The following is a 19,169-nucleotide window of genomic DNA, read 5'->3' as shown; positions in this document are numbered from 1 at the left end:
ATGATTTCATGTTTGGAGAATGACATTTATTTGTATGATTGCAATATCCTGTTTTTGTGAAGTAGCTTCATTAATTATCTGTAATAGTACTATTTGGTGGGTGCTTTCTTTCATTAATAATAACTTATGCCAAAAAGACAATTATAAGTTTCAATTCTGGCAACTATTTAATACTCCTTTATTTGATCAGGGGAAGTAGGTAGTACACATCTTACTAAAGGTTTGATTAAAAGTTAGTAAAACTTAGGATATATCAAGTTCATTCATTTGCATTTTACTTAAAGCAAGACAATGCAAATTTCTTCACTGACTTTGATCTGGCAGCTAAACCTTTTGTATCTTAACTTTGGAATTGTACATTGAGTTCATGAGGGTAAATGTCTAGTCGTTTGTACTCCCAGTAACTGATTTTACAGTGTGCCAATAGATTAGCATGAAACAGTACTACACATAGTATTTTGTATCTCATATGTTGCTCGTTAGCAGGCGGTGGGTGATATCCATATGTCTATTTCTCAGAAAAACTCTGAATGATCTGTCTATTGTCACTCTGACTAACAGAAATTAGTGAAAGAGGGAGTGTAGTAGTGTGAGGTGGGAGGGTTCCTATCTTGTTCTTTTCTATCTTTTAAATTGAACCCGCCTGAAGATTCGTTGCTTATGGCGTATAGTTTCTTGGGAATGTTGTAGGACCAAACTAAGGGTGTTGGCCAAGATGCCTCATCTGTGATTAGCTCGAAATTGGGAACTGTGGCCACTCAAGTGAAGGTCGAAACTTTTCCTGGAAATGAGAATATGCCAAAGGTCAACATCCCTGTTTCAAAATTTTTCATTTTTAAATGATCTCGGATAGCATATAGCTTGATCTGATTCAATTAGATTTCTTGGTCCTATGTGCAGCAGGTTAGGAAGCCTTATACCTTTACAAAACACAGAGAGAAGTGGACAGAGGAAGAACACAAAAAGTTTTTTGAAGCCTTAAAGCTGTATGGCAGTGCTTGGCGCCAAATAGAAGGTGAGTTTGATATAAGGTTGTTCGTCCCTAACACAAGGTCCATTCTTTTTTAGAATCCTTTCTTCTTTTCCATTGATGTATCTGAATATACTGGAAGCTTCTTAAATGTCATTTCTGATAATGTAGAACATGTTGGCACCAAAACTGCAATTTAGAGTCGGAGCCATGCTCAGAAATATTTTTCCAAGGTTGGTGCCTTAGTTTAAATGCGCTGTTAACAAGTTTGCTCATTGGTTCACAATGGCGTGCAAAAGATATAAAAGCAGAGATGCCTCGATAATCCCTGGCCAAAATCATTGAAGTTTAATCATCCATTTTAGGTTGCTCGTGATTCTGGTAATGATGGTGATGGATCACTTAATGTGATGGATATCCCTCCGCCTAGGCCGAAGAAGAAACCACTGCATCCTTACCCCCGTAAGATGGTGGATTCGCCTATAACTAACCTTGGAAGTTCAGCTCAGTCTGAAAGGTCTCCTACCCCAAGTGCATCGCCTCAGGGCAGAGACACTTATTCCCCAGATTCAGTTTTGTGTGATTCAGATCTTTCTGGATCTCCAGTGGCTGCACAGCGAAGCGCTAACCTTTCACCAGCCTCTTGTAAGATGGATGCACACTCCGATTACTTAATCTCTACAGAGAATGACGCCAAATATATGACATCAAAATCCAGTATTGAAGAGGAAGTACCTGTTGCATCAAAAGTAGAAGCTGATAGTTGCTGGACCAGTTACCAATTCCAAAACGGTAAATTTACTATTCAAGCGAGTTAGTAATGGTCTAGGAGTTGCTGTCCAGTTACCAATTTCACTGATCTTAAGAGTCTCTGTATTTGCAAGAATGTGATATAGCTTCCAGGGATACCTCATGTTCTGGTGAAAAGCGAGCTGTTGAAACACCTTTAGCAGGTACCAAGCTGTTGAAACACCTTTAGCAGGTATCAAGCTGTTTGGACAGACGGTTTTTGTACCAGATGCTCCTAACCTTGGTTCACAAGGTACAGAAAATTGCAACTCATTGCCATCTAATGCAACTGAAGAGAAAATCAATATCGGCAATGACAATCTGTTTCACAGCTTCCCATTTAACCAAGCAAATGCACAGTTCATTCTTGCCATGGTTCCTGGCAGTACAATTCCACCAGCTTCTCGCTGCCAGAAAATTGGCTAGATGACAATCCTAACAATTTAGCATCTCTTCCTGCTACTATGTCTTGGCGGTCTTGGTACCAAGGTTTAGTGCATCGATTCGTCTCGCCATGCAGCCAAACAGCCACGGGGAGTTCTGTTCCTAGTCAAAGACAAAACAGTAAAGAATCTCAGAGGGAGGGATCATCATCTGGTTCTAACATTGGCTCAGCCAGTGAAGCAGATTATGGAAAGAGGAACTGTTATGCTGTTGAATCTAAATGTACATCCAGGAGCGAGAAACGGAACTACATAAAGGGATTTGTACCATACAAAAGATGTTTAGCAGAGAGGGATGGTATGTCATCGGGGGTTGGTGCAGAAGAAAGAGAGGTACAAAGAGCCCGAATGTGCTCATAGTGCTTTCTGTTGCAGTTACCTCTCTTTTCAATTCCTCCTTGCCTGACCTGCACTTTTGCAGCCCTACACACAATGGTCTGATTTATTACCCAATATCTGCTTGTCGAATAATTTAGGCTCGCAGATATTTTAATTCTTGTCATCTGATGATGACTTACGCCAACTTCATAAAGAGACGAGACCATTTGCAGACATTCCTTGTCTTTTCAGCATTCATTTGGTATTCTATATAAACTTCAGCTATGTTGTTCGGACTCTCCGAAAATGTGGCCGGATACGTGTCGGATCCTCCAAAAGTAGTGCATTTTTGAAGGATCCGACACGGGTGCGGCAACATTTTGGAAAGTCCGCGCAACAGAATTTTAGAGCAGAATGAGATCTGAGATGTATGGAAAGTAGAGTTCATAAGCAGATAAGGTATAGCCAAGAATCCTTCCTTTCAACACATGTAGACTGTAGTCCTATCTGTATTATAACCCTAACAGTTGACACTGTCAATACTTTCCTAGGATAGAGATCCCATTCTTCTTATTTGATATGATGTTTTACACCATCTGGTCTCAACTCCCTGCTGTGGCTGGTAATATTATTCTTTTTGAGATTGTATTAATATGCCATCCGAATCCATAAAACTAAGCAGTGGGGAGAAGTATGGGCTCAGCTTATTTTCTCTGAAAAAACTCACATGCTCAATTCTGTATAGCAGCATATCAACTGGGGTATAGCGCACCAATTTGCTAAGGAAATGCCAAAAAAAAAAAGCCAATGTCTGCAGCTGAAAAAAGATAAGCAGAAGTTTTTGATGTATGTGTACTTATGCAGAGCAAACTTGTCAGCTCAAGGCAAACATGTGGGTGCAAAACGAGACAGACGCTTTTGTCAAGATCTGCAGGATATATAATATACTGTAGCTATCTATTATCTAGTGACATAACGGGAAATGCATTAACATACATGACTAGCACAAACTTAGAATTAGCTAAAAGGAAGGGCTTTCTTAGATTTCCTCCACCAACAAGAAGAGTCTGTCTTCTCAGAGTTTATGGTACAAACAAATGGAGTTATATAATTAAGAAAAGCTGTGCTGCCAAATTTTTGGCCTCACATCAAATAGCTGGTTTCATGTACAACAAGCACTACATGTTAGTAATTGCACAATTGTGTGAGAGAGGATTGGAAATGCAATAATGAATCAATGATTATCACCATTTTGCGTCCAGATTAATTTTGCTTGTATCGAAGTAAGCAATCTTCATCCCTCGGTAGAGCAAGTTGAGCAGAAACATTCTGATAAAAGTGTAGATGCACGATGATTAAATGAAGCCGTCCACTATTCATTCCTCCCTCATAACAGTTATTATGGACCTTGGAGATGAGTCTTGATTAGGGATGCATGCCTACATCATTGTCTTTTATTTTGATTAGGGCCTCGACGAAGTTCAGATCTAGGCTTAGCGACTTCAACAAATATTACCCTGCCATCCAGAAACTGAAAATGGCAGTTTTTTAGGATATACTCAACAAAAAACAACTCCATGAAGCAACAATGACGCCTAGCGTTTTCCAATTTGCAAATGAGGATACAAGAGTGTCTAATGCATTTGCCATTAGGTTCTTTTGAAAATGTAATGAAAATACATTTGATACTATGTAAATTACTAAGCATTCATTTTTATGTATCGAGATGTACAAGATGAATTTGGGAACAATATAACTTGAGGTTAGGATCAAGTTAGAAAACAACAACAACGACAACCCAATATAATCTCACATGTGGGGTCTGGGGAGGGTAGTGTGTACGCAGAGCTTACCCCTACCCTGAGGGTAGAGAGGCTGTTTCCGAAGTTAGAAATTGACTGAAAATTGAAATATTTACTCCCCCTACAACGTTCGTACAGTTGCATAGCGCACAGTTTATCCAAACTCCAAAAGACGGCATTTTCTTCTGTTTATCCGAAAAACGGAAAGAGTTGAATTTGTACGTAGTTCTAAGGGTATGTGGTATAACTTGACACAAATCGTAAAAGTAAATAGAAATATCGAATATTAACTATAAAGAAAAGATTCAAACCGGGTTAAAAGGAAGATGATTTATAGATTAAGCAAGATGAATCAATCTATGAAGCTAAAAAAGGATAATTCTTCAATATGGGAGTGTATGATATCTGAGTTACAATGTATGCCAAACTTCCCCCTTTACAGAAATATAGCCATCCCTTTTATAGTGGGGGATCCTACTTTAGATATAATTAAAAATACATAGTGGAGAATCCATGATAAATCAGTTTTTCCCTAATTCCCGCCGAGATTCTCTCCCTTAGTGCGGCTGTAATGGCTCTTGTCCATGAGCTCGATCTTGATCGGACTCGGTATTGGTCGGTATTGGTCGGTTTTCAGTTTTAGAGCTCGATGCGGGTTTGAGCTCGATGCCGACTCGGGATCCGGTATTGACTTGGGCTCGGTATTGGTTGGCCTCTGGCTCTTAAGCTCGATTTCGTCGCTTCTCAGTATAGTTCGATTTGGACTCGAGCTCGATAATGGCGTCGAGCTCGGTATTTAATCTGACTCCGAAACTCGAAGCTTGTTCGTGCCTTCTTCAAATCTCACCTCGATATTATGAAGATGCTCTTCGGTCCATCTTCATTAATCGTACGAAGGTTGAAAACGGTTTTGACCGTATACAGATAGTCCCCTCGTTTCTCGGGAAGGATGTGGCGAGAAACGATATGATTTCCCAACGATTCGAGCTCGATCATGACGTACGTGATAGTTGTCCCGTCGGTTTAGTTTACCAAGGCATTTAATGCGTGTCAGACGATGGTCGGCCACTGTTGATACTGAACCGACGTTGCTCAATCTATAAATAGCCCCTTTCTTTACCATTTATCACTTTTACATCTCCAATCTCCAAATTCTCTAAAGTTCTTTCTTGCATCTTCTGAGTTCATCTATAAATCTGTGATTTTTACTGAAAAATCTTTCTTTAAAACATCAGATCTTTGTTATCTCCTTCCTTTTTCGATTTTTAAATCCAAAATGGTGAAAACATCAAAAACCGTTCCTTACAAAGAAAAAGCTTCTTCACAGTCTGCCGCTGTCAAAACACCGGTGGAACCACGGCCTGAGGAGTGTGTTCCCGGGGAGTGTGTTCTTACCTCCGATTTTAAGGTCGATAAAGCCTCATCGGTTCCTGGTCGATGTGAACCAGTATCGAAGTATATGTGCTCGATAACTAAGGGACACCTCGAGCAGCTGAGAAAAGATTGTAACTGGGAGAAAATAGAAGTGATAATCCCGGCTCCCGAAGAAGATATTACTACTTATGTGAAAGGGTTTTTAAGTGTGTATACATACCCTTTCACATTGGGCCCCCTCGACCCTATCGTTATCGATTTTTCCCGCCAATACCGAATAACCCTAGGCCAAATCCATCCTTCCTTTTGGCGGATCGTTATTCTGATCCGCTTTTTTGTGAATAGGATCAAGGGGATGCCTTTCACCCTCGACCACCTTATCAAATTGTACAATCCCCGCATCTATCGAGGTGGGCTAATAAAACTCCAGCGTCGGGCTAACAAAGTGCTCTTCTCGAGCATAGACGAGGACAAGGACCGGGGTTGGATGGGCAGGTTCGTGCGAGTGAAGACCTCCGATCTGATCTCGGCCGAGCAGATGCCATTCCCTGAGGAGTGGAACATGAAGCGTAAGTATATTTCGATTGTTAGCTCTTATTGCTTTGCTCCTTTTATCTCTTTCTCACCGATATCTTTTTTTCGTGAAATAGCGGTTGCTTGGATGCCCGGTGTTGTTCCCGGCCTTAAGAGCTGGGTACAGGCCCTGGCTTCGACCTCTGTATACGCCGAGCGCTCGTGGCGTGATTTGTCAAAGGGCCAATGGGAGGCCAAAAATCATGGTAAGCCTCTTTCTCATGCCTTTGTTGGTTCGAACAGAATGTTTTCCATATACTTAACCAATTTTCTTGTGTGTAGGCTTGGGCAAAGATGCGGTTATGAGGGCCCCGTCCGGTGAGGAAGAGACTTCGGCCCCGGTTCCGAAACCGACGAAGGCCAATAAGAGAAAATGGGCCTCCACTTTCGAGGATCCAGAACCCAAGACAAGGACAACTCGTAAGCCGAGGAGGAAACTTATCCCTCTGACCGAAGAATCCGTTCGGCATCTGAGGGATGAAGATGAAGAAGAAGAAGAAGTTGACGGGTCCGTACTAGAAGCCCGAGTTAAGAAAACCATCGATGCCCGAAAGGCAGCTGGATCGATGGTGGTTTATGAAGCTCCGCCTCGAACTGAGGGGGTATCGGAGAAAGAATCGGGCAAAGTCCCCGAATCATTAGAGATCGAGGATGCTTCCCACCGAAGTCAACAAACGGTGGGTATATCTGAAGGGGCCGGCCCTGAAGCTCTCTGAACTGAGGAGAACGCCCCAAGCGAGTCGCTTGGGGCAATAGTAATCGGAGACTCGTCCACTCTCCCTGCTTTTTCGGAAGGGGCGATTCGGGAAGTCCAAGCTTTGGGGGCCCTCGAGGTAGACCGGTCTCATGAAGGGGAGGACCCCTTCCGTGATTTGTTTACTGGTGTCAAGGATGTTGCTGGCCCTAGTGATGTGTCGGGCCTTTTTTGTGAAGTGCAACAAGCTCTGAATCGGGTAAGCTCTAACTCCATTCGTTGATACCACTTTCATGTTTGCTATTTTTTTTCTAACTTCTTTTCTTCTTTCTTCGTAGGCCGCAGCGGTTCATCGAGAAGCATGTTCTCGATCTCGAGCTGAGCTGCGTCGGTACGAGGCCGACCTCCGACGGGTCACGGAGGAGAGGAACGCCCTTAGGCTCCTCTTCGGACAAAGGGAAGAAGAAATCAAGGGCCTCCGAGCTGAATTGGCCAAGGCTCAACAAGACCAGACCGACCTGACCAAGCAGGTAATGGTAATCTTAAACACCCATGGGCTCGATTCTAGAACGGTGGCTAATATTTCGATCTCACAGCTGCAGCAGAAGCTTGAGGTGATTGGGAAGCTTCGTGAGGAGGTCGATATGATAAGGGCGGAGACCTTGGGATGGAAAGATGGCATGGACCGTCTTGCCGCATAAAAAGAAACTGCTCGAGCCCAATTATCATCGGCTGAAAACCAACTTCAAAGCATGAAGGAGAAGAGCTCGATTCAAGCAAGAAAAATATCGGAGCTCGAGGCTCGGTTGGCCTCCGAACTTGCCAAGGCCAAATCTGACGCCGAAAAAGCAAAGGCCAATGCGGATGCATTCGTGGCCGTCTATCGGGCCGATGCTGAAGCTGCTCAGGTACAAGCAAGAGAGGCAGTCGAGACCGCTAAAACTCGAGCACATTGGGTTGCTGAACTTGTCAAATGCCAATCTCGGAGGGTGACCCTCAAGGAGATCCATGCTCGAGGGTTCGATCTCACCGAAGAGATAAAAAGGGCTAAAGAGCTCGAAGTCGATGCTGGAGCCTTGGCTTCCGATGATGATGATGATGGGAGCAAGAGTGGGTCCGAGAGCGGGGAGTAGCCTGATGGAGAAGAGACCGCCCCCGGAGATAACCAAGAAACTTAGCCCTTAGATTCCATTTTGGTTTTTTGTGTAGGGTCCTGTTTGGACGTTGTAAACACTCTTGTATATATATATATATATATATATATATATATATAAAGATCTTTCCTTTTCCCGACTTGCCTCTGTTTTATTCTCTGCCTTGTGAAGATTTTGTTTCATTCATGCCTTATGAAGGCTTTCATAAGGCTTTAGGCAATTTGATCGAATTCGGACCTTGTAGCCTTTATAACCGAATGAGTGCTTGCTCAAACTCGAAATTAGGTAGCCCGTAGGCTTAGTAGTCGAGTGACTGATTGCTCGAACTCGAAGTAATATAGCCCGTAGGTCTAGAGGTCGAGTGAGTGATTGCTCGAACTCGAAGTAGTATAGCCCGTAGGCTTAGAGGTCGAGTGAGTGCTTTGCTCGAACTCAAAGAAATATAGCCTGTAGGCTTGATAGTCGAGTGAGTGATTGTTCGAACTCGAAGAAAGGTAGCCCGTAGGCTTAATAGTTGAGTGAGTAATTGCTCGAACTCGAATTAAGGTAGCCCGTAGGCTTAATAGTCGAGTGAGTGCTTTGCTCGAACTAGAAGAAAGGTAGCCCGTAGGCCTAGAGGTCGAGTGAGTGCTTTGCTCGAACTCGAAAAAATATATCCCGTAGGCTTGATAGTCGAGTGAGTGATTGTTCGAACTTGAAATAAGGTAGCCCGTAGGCTTAATAGCCGAGTGAGTGATTGCTTGAACTCGAAGTATGGTAGCCCGTAGGCTTAATAGTCGAGTGAGTGCTTTGCTCGAACTCGAAGAAAGGTAGCCCGTAGGCTTAGTAGTCGAGTGAGTGCTTGCTCGAACTCGAAGTGATGTAGCTCGTAGGCTTAATGGTCGAGTGAGTGATTGCTCGAACTCGAAGTAATGTAGCCCATAGGCTTAGTAGTCGAGTGAGTTCTGGCTCGAACTCGAAGTGTTGTAGCCCGTAGGCTGAGTAGTCGAGTGAGTGATTGCTCGAACTCGAAGTAATGTAGCCCGTAGGCTTAATAGTCGAGTGAGTGCTTGCTCGAACTCGAAGTGATGTAGCTCGTAGGCTTAATGGTCGAGTGAGTGATTGCTCGAACTCGAAGTAATGTAGCCCGTAGGCTTAATAGTCGAGTGAGTGCTTGCTCGAACTCGAAGTGATGTAGCCCGTAGGCTTAGCAGTCGAGTGAGTGATTGCTCGAACTCGAAGTAATGTAGCCCGTAGGCTTAGTAGTCGAGTGAGTGATTGCTCGAACTCGAAGTGATGTAGCCCGTAGGCTTAGTAGTCGAGTGAGTGATTGCTCGAACTCGAAGTAATGTAGCCTGTAGGCTTAATAGTCGAGTGAGTGATTGCTCGAACTCGAAGTAAGGTAGCCCGTAGCCATAACAGTCGAGTGAGTGATTGCTCGAACTCGAAGTAAGGTAGCCCGTAGGCTTAACAGTCGAGTGAGTGATTGCTCGAACTCGAAGTGATATAGCTCGTAGGCTTAATGGTCGAGTGAGTGATTGCTCGAACTCAAAGTAATGTAGCCAGTAGGCTTAGTAGTCGAGTGAGTGCTTGCTCGAACCCGAAGTGATGTAGCCCGTAGGCTTAGTAGTCGAGTGAGTGATTGCTCGAACTCGAAGTAATGTAGCCCGTAGGCTTAATAGTTGAGTGAGTGATTGCTCGAACTCGAAGTAAGGTAGTCCGTAGGCTTAATAGTCGAGTGAGTGCTTGCTCGAACTCGAAGTGATGTAGCCCGTAGGCTTAATGGTCGAGTGAGTGATTGCTCGAACTCGAAGTAATGTAGCCCGTAGACTTAGTAGTCGAGTGAGTGCTTGCTCAAACTCGAAGTGATGTAGCCCGTAGGTTTAATGGTCGAGTGAGTGATTGCTCGAACTCGAAATGTTTTGTAGCCCTTGGGCTTCGTAGATAGTCCCCGAGTGAGAATGGTTGCTCGAACTCGTGTCGGGGTAGCCCTTAGGCTTTATAGTCGAGTGAGTGTTGCTCGAACTCGTTGACTTTTCAGTTGGCAGTCCCCGATTTATAGGGTAATGGTCGGCCCTTAAGCCTGTTTGCATAATAGATCTCGAAATAGAGGAATTTTTCTTGGATATAAGATATCGGTAAAAAAGAAATTTTTCTTTGTAAGTCATTATACATGTGTTTATGTTTTGTGTCAGGGCTCGGGCCAACTACATGGACATGGCTCGTTTGACCATTTGACCCTTACAACTTTTCCTGTTGAGACCCTGTTGCCATGAAGTAGCGAAGTAACTTCCTTTGCACCGAACTTGATAATCATCGTTGATATATTCGATGACAATGCCCCCTAGTATTCGGGGTTGATTGTAAGGAGGCCTCGGATACTGTTGAATTGTTCCAAGTTAGCACGATCAATGGTTGCTTCATTAAAAAACCTTGCCGAAAAACCCATTTGGGAAAAAACCGGTCTAAGGGAAAAAGAGTGCAACGCGTGCTTTCTGGCCTAAAGGCTTCGAGTTGAATAATCCATCCCTATCTTTGGTCGAACACCTGCAAGGGTTAGTTTCGAAATATAATTGAACGGGAAGGGGGGGTCGTACCTTAGCAGTAGTATTGTTTTAGGCGTGACACGTTCTGATTGCTTGGTAGTTGATTGTCGTTTATCACACCGAGCTTGTAGGATTTCCACTATACGGCCGGTATCGGTCTCTGATCGATCTATGGTTGGTAGCCCTTTTAATAACGGACCCAGAACCCAACTGGTCGTCTTCGACTCTTATTTTGGATTGATATCGAATGCACATCGGCCCAAGTAATAGCTGGGTACTCGATCAGGTTATGCTTCAGCCGCCGTGAAGCCATCGAGCTTCGTTCGTTTAGACCTTGAGTGAAAGCTTGAACAGCCCAATCGTCCGTGACTGGTGGTAGATCCATTCGTTCCATTTGGAAACTAGATACGAATTCTCTTAGCATCTCATTATCCTTTTGTCTTACCTTGAATAGGTCCGACTTCTTGGTCTCGACTTTTATGGCCCCAGCATGTGCTTTTACGAAAGAATCTGCAAGCATAGCAAAAGAATCGATAGAGTTAGACGGTAAATTATGATACCATATCATTGCTCCCTTTGTCAGGGTTTCACCGAATTTTTTCAATAATACAGATTCGAACTCGTCGTCCTCTAGATCGTTCCCTTTGATGGCACATGTGTAAGAGGTGACATGTTCGTTGGGATCGGTCGTTCCATTATATTTAGGAATCTCGGGCATGCGAAACTTCTTTGGGATCGGTTTAGGAGCCGCGCTCGGGGGGTAAGGCTTTTGGGTAAATTTTTTGGAATCTAAGCCCTTCAATATCGGTGGTGCCCCCGGGATCCGATCAACCCTAGAGTTATATGTTTCCACTTTTTTGTCGTTTGCCTCGATCCTCCTTTCTCCTGATTCTATTCGTTTGGTCAGTTCTTCGAACATCTTAGCAATTTCGGGATTAGCCCCCGACTTTTGCTCATTTGACCTTACTATAGCTGGTTCCATTCTGTGGGTGACTTCTCGGGGTGGATTGGGCTCCGGCCTGCTCGGTACCTGGGTTTGACTCTGCAATTGAGCTATTGTTGCCTGTTGAGCTTGCAACATTTCGAAAATCATACGTAAGCTGATTTCGTTTTCCACAACGTTATGGGTATCTCGAAATGCAGATCGAGTACCACCATGAATGCTATTTTCAGGTTCAGAACGTAGGTTTGTCTCAATGGCCACATGCGAATTAATGTCTAATGGCACTTCGATTCGAGCTCCAACGGCGTCGACAAGCGGCATTCCGACCCTGGGCGTCAAGTTGTTGTTCTCACCTTGAAGGCCGGCTTCGTTGTCGATAGGTAAGGCCATTTAATTTAAGAGCTCGTCGTTGCTAATCCGAAATCAAAGGCACTTCCGAAAACAAGCATAAAATGGTGTGTTTTGCAGATTCGTATCAAATAACCACTGTTATCCTTAGCCCCACGGTGGGCGCCAAACTGTTTACTCGAAAAACGGATAGAGTTGAATTTGTATGTAGTTCTAAGGGTATGTGGTATAACTTGACACAAATCGTAAAAGTAAATAGAAATATCGAATATTAACTATAAAGAAAAGATTCAAACCGGGTTGAAAGGAAGATGATTTATGGATTAAGCAAAATGAATCAATCTATGAAGCTAAAAAGGGATAATTCTTCAATATGATATCTGAGTTACAATGTATGCCAAACTTCCCCCTTTACAGAAATATAGCCATCCCTTTTATAGTGGGGGATCCTACTTTAGATATAATTAAAAATACATAGTGGAGAACCCATGATAAATCAGCTTTTCTCTAATTCCCGCCGAGATTTTCTCCCTTAGTGCGGCTGTAACGGCTCTTGTCTATGAGCTCGATCTTGATCGGACTCGGTATTGGTCGATTTCCAGTTTTAGAGCTCGATGCGGGTTTGAGCTCGATGCCGACTCGGGGTCCGGTATTGACTTGGACTCGGTATTGGTTGGCCTCTGGCTCTTAAGCTCGATTCCGTCGCTTCTCAGTATAGTTCGATTTGGACTCGAGCTCGATAATGGTGTCGAGCTCAATATTTAATCTGACTCCGAAACTCGAAACTTGTTCGTGCCTTCTTCAAATCTCACCTCGATATTATGAAGATGTTCTTCGGTCTATTTTCACCAATCGTACGAAGGTTGAAAACGGTTTTGACCATATACATATTCAAACATCCAAAGATATTAATGCATTGGTTTGGGAAAAAAAGTTGGTTGCAAACTCAGTTTTCACTGTTTGCATACATGTTTATCGGAATTATTTTTATAATAAAAGAAGGGGAACCTTGGAGCAACAGTAAAGTTGTCCCCGTGACACCTGTAGGTCACGAGTTCGAGCCGTGGAATCAGCCACTGATGCTTGTATAAGGGTAGGCTGCCTACATTACATCCCTTTGGGTGCAGCCCTTTCCCCGGCCTGCATGAACATGGGATGCTTCGTGCACCGGATTGCCCTTTATTTTTACAATAAAGTTAACTTGTTCTAAAGATTTCTGAACTCTTCAAATTGTTGAATAATTGAAATAGTCCTAATTGATAGTTTGGAATTTGGACATATCACTAGCAATGTAATGAAGTCAATGACTCTGAAACCCTAAGAGTTAACACTGAAATTACCAAAAATTATCACAAAAACAATCAGCAAAAAGATTGACATGTTACCAGAGCTTATGACATGGCCAACTCACTTCTTTCAATATCTTCTCTGTGGTTTATATCCTTTAGGTGGTATACTATCCTAGACAGGTGTATAAAGAACTTAGTCTTATTCTAAAAAGAAACTATCATCACGCAACTTACAGTATTTTATTGAAAATCAATTGCCATACAGTATCATGTGACATAAAGATGACTTGCTTCACGGATGACCAGTAGCTGATCTTCCACGCACACAAAATCCTCTATCTGCTAATGTAGATGTAGGGTTGTTATCTATTCTGAAGAACTAATAGCGTTCATTTATCAATCTATCAAACAATAAATGACGGGAAGCCATATGAAAATTGGCTAAACCTGCACCAAGATCTGTATCTAATGTCTGAACTTGTCAGGCATCCACTTGACAAATAAAGTCACCAACCTTATTTTTTGTTTACTGTATATCTCCATTGGGACATCTAACTTCGACCCCAAAAATATGTAATACATACATTTTTTTTTTAACAAAGCAATAAATTTTATTGACCAAAATTGGGCATAAAAACTCGTATACAAGGGGTATACCAAAAAGTAGAGACCTACATAAAACTATGACTCTCTATAAATAACATCCAATCATCTATACAAAGAGGAACTTCATGGGTCCACATATATTGACCTCAAAGCAGTTACTGATCCATTGGTATGCACATATATTGAATTTTGCTGGACAAAAAGACAAAAGCAGGAAAGGGGAAAATACATAAATTGCACCTTGAAGTTGTCTCAAAAAGTTTTGAGGGCGATCTTTTACCCCTTATTCTTGTTTGAAGTGGAGCTAACACCCCCTTGAAAAGCAATGCCTAGATTTTAAAAGGCCAGTGTCGAATGGAGGCCTGCATCCGGGGTTTTGTGTGATAAAAATATGCCACCAAGACTTAAAGGCAAGTTCTACAGAGTGGTGGTTAGTCCGACTATGTTGTATTGGGCTGAGTGCTGGCCCGTCAAGAAATCCCATGTCCAGAAGATGAAAGTAGCTGAAAATAAGGATGTTGAGATGGATGTGTGGACATACCAAGAAAGACAAGATTAGGAACGAAATTATTAGGGACATGGTGGGAGTGGCCCATGTGGAGGACAAGTTGTGAGAATCGAGGCTGAGATGGTTCGGGCACGTGATGAGGCGAGATATAGCTGTCCCGGTTAGGAGGTGTGAGAGGTTGACCATGGCAGATCTGAGGAAGGGTAGGGGTAGGCCTAAGAAGTACTGGGGTGAGATGATTAGACAGGACATGTCACTGCTTCAGCTTACCGAGGACATGACCCTCGATAGAAAGGCGTGGAGGACGAGTATTAGGGTTGAAGGTTGACAGATTAGTTGCCCGAGTCTCTCCTAGGCTTGTCAGTAAAACTAGTCCTATTGTTGTATTTGCTTATTCCTGGTTCGTTATTAGTACATGTTATATTATTCGCTTTCATTAACCTATTACTTTGTTGTTGCTATTGTTTGTTGATTTAGTTTACTGTTCCTTGAGCTGAGGGTCTACCGGAAACAGCCTCTCTATCTTCATAAGGTAGGGGTAAGGTCTGTGTACACACTACCCTCCCCAAACCCCACTTGTGGGATTATACTGTGTTTGTTGTTGTTGTGTGTTACATACACTGAAACGTGTATTTTCTCTTCTATCAATTCTTTCACTATTTTTTTCTTCTTCCTCTCGCACTTTTCAGAAAATCATGTAGGAGTACTATTTTTTTCCATTTCAATTGAAACCTACAAAACTTTCAAAAAAGAGTTATTTGTTTATCACTCACACAGTGGGCTTTGAATTGTTTGAGTTCTTGCTTCAGTAAAATGCAGCAGTTTGGCGACGTTGAAGAGGGAAGGACACCGGCGTAAGGTGGAAGAAGGTGAAGGGGATGGAGGAGGAGATGTTTGATGACGAAAGAAGGCAATGCAGCAAAAGTGAATAGGAGCTAAAAGAGCCTTAGGAGTTCTTCTTCACCGGAAAAAATAAGGTCGCTGGAGTTCGATTTTCCGGCCAGTGGACACTCGATGAAGCTAATGAAGAAAATCAAGCAATTATTCTTGTTTAATGACTTGGGCTTAATTATCTTAGGCTGATTTTCATCTTGAACCATACAAACCAAAAAAATAAAAAATCATATACATCAAGCACATTCCTCAAATACACAAAGCTTCTTTAAGAAAAATGCAGACACCCAGTTTCAATGAAACTTTCCAGCTCAAGAATCTTACGCTCCATCAGCTCTTTCTCCATATAAATAATAACTTTGGGACTTGCAAATAGAGATGCATTGTTCAAAAAAGAAAAGATTGAGACTTTGTTAGGAAAAGTGTCCAGAAACCTTAACTGAAAAAGAGAAAGGCGGGGGGGGGTTGAAGGAGGAAAGAGGTCAAACTTATTTCTTTTTCTTTCCTCATATTTTTTACTTTTGCATAGTTGGAAAAATAATAAATGGACCCCATCTTCCGCTTGTCATATTTTAAATGGTCCTAGTTGCCAGACAATTTTATCAATTAGGCGTATTTATAGCTTTTCACGTGCCTGATGTGGGCGAACATCACATTTTTTGCCATTTTGTCACTTATGGGGGTCTTAGTTCCACTTCAAATAAGAATAGGGAGGTAAAAGGCCGCCCGCAAAGTTTAAGTGTATAATTGAGTTTTGGGGACAACTTCAAGGTGCAACTTATGTATATTCCCAAGTTTTAATCCAAGCTTGTGTCTCATCATTTATGCCCTTGTACAATGACTAAACATATCAGGTGTGTGAAAGAGCATCAAAAAGGACTTGCACAAAGCAGTAGACTTTTGTTTGAGCCTTACACCAACTTGTTTGGGATTAAGTCATAGTAGTTGTTTTTGTCTGTAGACTGTTTGAGGGCCATAAGTCTCTTTTAAGGTTGCACTACTTAGAAGGGTTTTCCGTGTTTGAAAACATGGAGATAAAAAGATTGTTCTATAACAAATATTTGTTACCTTTGACAATAAAAATGATAGGAATGATTATAAGGAAAGGTCCACATTTGTCCCTGGGCTATGCAAAATGGTCTAAGGGTCAAATAAAACCCTGTCATTATCAAAATGGGCTAAATTTTCCTCTTGGTCCAAACGGTAAATCATTATAATATTTTATCTCCTAATTCTGCACATGGCTCAATTTAAAACTCACTCCTTTTTACCGGTCCCCTTCACCGTTTATCCATTGTTGTTTGACCCGATTTAATATTGTAAAAAGTCAAACCGATGCTAAAACCTTACCTCGATTTCAAAAGAAGTAGACCAAAGAGTGCAACAGCAAATGCTTTCCATAAATTTACTGCTACTTAGTTTCAATGAACCTTTGATATGTTTCCAAAGCAAGACAAGGTGGTCCTAGACAATAGCGTTAGTTAATTTTATATGAGTCTTTCATTCGGGCATTCTGTGGGCTGACTCCGACACGTATAAGATTTGTAGAAAAGATTTTACACTATATGCCAATAGATTCTTTAGTGAACAACATGTTCTATGACAGAGTTACATTCTATTTAGCTAAGGATGAATGCTGGTATTACCTTGCCATGCATTCCCTCAATTGCTTTCTGTGATTCCTCCTCCGTAATAATGAAGGAAAGCAAATCCTCTTGGTCTGTTGGCAATTTTGTCCATCACCAAATTCACTGCAAATATATACATGTTTTAGGAATTTTAATAAACTAAGATGTTGTGAGTTCGAGTCACCCCAAGAGCAAGGTGGGGAGTTCTTGGAGGGAGAGAGCCGAGGGTCTACCGGAAACAGCCTCTCTACCCCAGGTAGGGGTAAGGTCTGCGTACACACTAACCTCCCCAGACCCCACTAGTAGGATTATACTGGTTTTTTGTTGTTGTTGTTGTTGTAATATGCTAGTTGCAAGTTTTACTCTATTGTGAATAAAACTTTATTGTACGGTACAATTGAGTTGGCACTGAGTACAACAGCAACAATTGTCATATGAGTGCTCATTTTGGTTAGTTAAGATAACAATAGCATTGCAAGGTATAACAAAGACAGCACAGAGTACAACAGCAACATTTGTCAAATGAGTGCTCATTTTGGTTAGTGAAGAGAGCAATTTCATTGCAAGGTAGAACAAAGTGAGCACAGAGTACAATATGAGAGCAACTTCATTGCAAGAAAGTGAGCACAGAGTACAATATGAGAGCAACTTCATTGCAAGGTACAGCAAAGTAAGCACAGGGTACAACAGCAAGATTTGCTTGCTAAATGATGAGAGAAAAGAAGGGATATTATCACCTTCCACGATCTCCCCGAAGTCCTTGAAGGCATTTCTTAAGCTCTCTTCAGTTGTACGAAATGAGAGTCCTACAAAATGAAATTATTAACAAAAAAGTAAAAATGGAAATAGCAAATGTAACGAAATGGAAAAAACTATAGTAAAAGAGAACGGACCACTGACAAAGAGCTTGGTAGAGGGATTGAAGTTGAAGCGAGTCGTTGGGGAAGAAGACAGAGGATAACAAGATACAATTTGGAAATAACGAGTTGGGGGCTGAATTGATAACGACGACGACGAAGAAGAAGAAGAGGAGGAGAAATGTTGACTGTGAATTGTTGGGTGACAATGGAAAAGATACTTTGATTCTTTTCTAATGGAAGACCACAGTGGTAGCGGTGCATACACATTAGCGCTAGCGAACAATGCCACCATTTTTCGCCACAGTTCAGCGTAGAGTCGAGAGCAATGAAAATGGATAATGGGTCGTGCGCTTACTTCTGCACGTATACCCTATACGAGTCACAGAAAATAATGGTATCACAGTTCTTCAAACAACTTTACTAGTATTATTTATTTATCTATTTGATTATATTTATATTTATCTATGTATATCTATCGAAACTCCTTATTTAAATTTCCTTCGCCAAAGGTGCCCGTTTACTATGAGAAAATGATCATTTTACCCTCTGTTATACTATCCATATAAAAATAATGTGACGATCCGATATGTCATTTTGAGTACTAGCCTTTAACTCCGTGTTCCGAGACCTCCATTAGCTTCATTTGATGTTTCAAATTTTATGTAAAAATTTGAAGAAAATATGATTTTTGATTTTAAAAACAACTTGAGTTGACTACGGTCAACATGAGTTGATCCCGGATCGGTATTTTGACAATTCTGGTAGGTCCGTATTGTAATTTTGGACTTATGTGTATGCCCGAAACTAAATTCGGAGGTCCCTAGGTTGATTTGACTGTTTTGCCTAAAGCTAGTAATTTCAAAGTTTGAAAACTTCCTAGGTTTGACCGTAGATTGACTTTATGGCTATCGCGTTCAGATTTTGATTTTGGGACTTAGTATAGGTCCGTTTTGCTATTTGAAACTTGTCTGCAAAATTTAGTACAATTCGGAGTTGGTTTGATAGGATTTAGACGCTTGGTTGTGATTTTTGAAGTTCTTGAGTTTTCTATTGAATTTCATGCGTTTTGATGTCCGATTTGTGGTTCTAGATGTTATTTTGGTGATTTGATCGCGTGAGCGAGTTTAAATGATGTTATTACACTTGTGTGCATGTTTGGTTTGGAGCTTGAGTGGTTCGCATGAGTTTCGGATAGGTTTCGGGTCATTTTTGAACTTGTGCAACAGCAGGTTCTGGTGTCTGGTGTGTTGTGCTTCGCGATCGCGAAGGGGAAGTTTGGGGCTGGGGCGGATTGTTCATCATGAACGCGAGAAGCTGGTCACGAATGCGAAGCAGAGGGGGCTTACCCTTCGCGAATGCGACATGCCTCTCGCGAACGCGGAGAGTTGTGGGATATGGGGGAAGATCAGGCGGTTACTCTACGCGAATGCGGGCCCTGGTTCACGAATGCG

The 19,169-nt window shown here is 42.0% G+C and overlaps 1 protein-coding gene and 2 pseudogenes across 4 annotated transcripts; 2 read left to right on the top strand and 1 right to left on the bottom strand.

Annotated features, from left to right (window-relative positions):
- The first annotated feature begins 278 nt into the window (after positions 1-278).
- On the top strand, positions 279-1,882 carry LOC104100994 (protein REVEILLE 7-like; annotated as a pseudogene).
- A 30-nt stretch (positions 1,883-1,912) lies between these two features.
- Positions 1,913-3,115, top strand: LOC138891360 (uncharacterized; annotated as a pseudogene).
- Positions 2,269-18,104, bottom strand: LOC104100995 (organelle RRM domain-containing protein 1, chloroplastic). Of its 4 annotated transcripts, none has more exons than XM_070187428.1 (4): positions 17,752-18,103; positions 17,596-17,664; positions 16,877-16,981; positions 2,269-2,305 (listed from the first exon to the last, which is right to left on the bottom strand). In XM_070187428.1, exons 1-3 carry the CDS (start codon positions 18,008-18,010, stop codon positions 16,893-16,895), a joined length of 417 nt encoding a protein of 138 aa, XP_070043529.1. In that variant the 5' UTR covers positions 18,011-18,103; the 3' UTR covers positions 2,269-2,305; positions 16,877-16,892. The 4 variants fall into 4 exon arrangements, with proteins under 4 accessions (XP_070043529.1, XP_070043530.1, XP_009606687.2 ...); XM_070187429.1 differs by having other exon boundaries at positions 2,269-2,299; XM_009608392.4 differs by lacking the exon at positions 2,269-2,305 and adding an exon at positions 3,538-4,051 and having other exon boundaries at positions 17,752-18,101.
- Between the last annotated feature and the right edge of the window lie 1,065 nt (positions 18,105-19,169).

This window comes from Nicotiana tomentosiformis, chromosome 10 (genome assembly GCF_000390325.3).
Source record: "Nicotiana tomentosiformis chromosome 10, ASM39032v3, whole genome shotgun sequence".
NCBI lineage: Eukaryota > Viridiplantae > Streptophyta > Magnoliopsida > Solanales > Solanaceae > Nicotiana > Nicotiana tomentosiformis.
The sequence above is the reverse complement of the archived record's forward strand: the minus strand, read 5'-3'. Positions and strand labels throughout refer to the sequence as shown.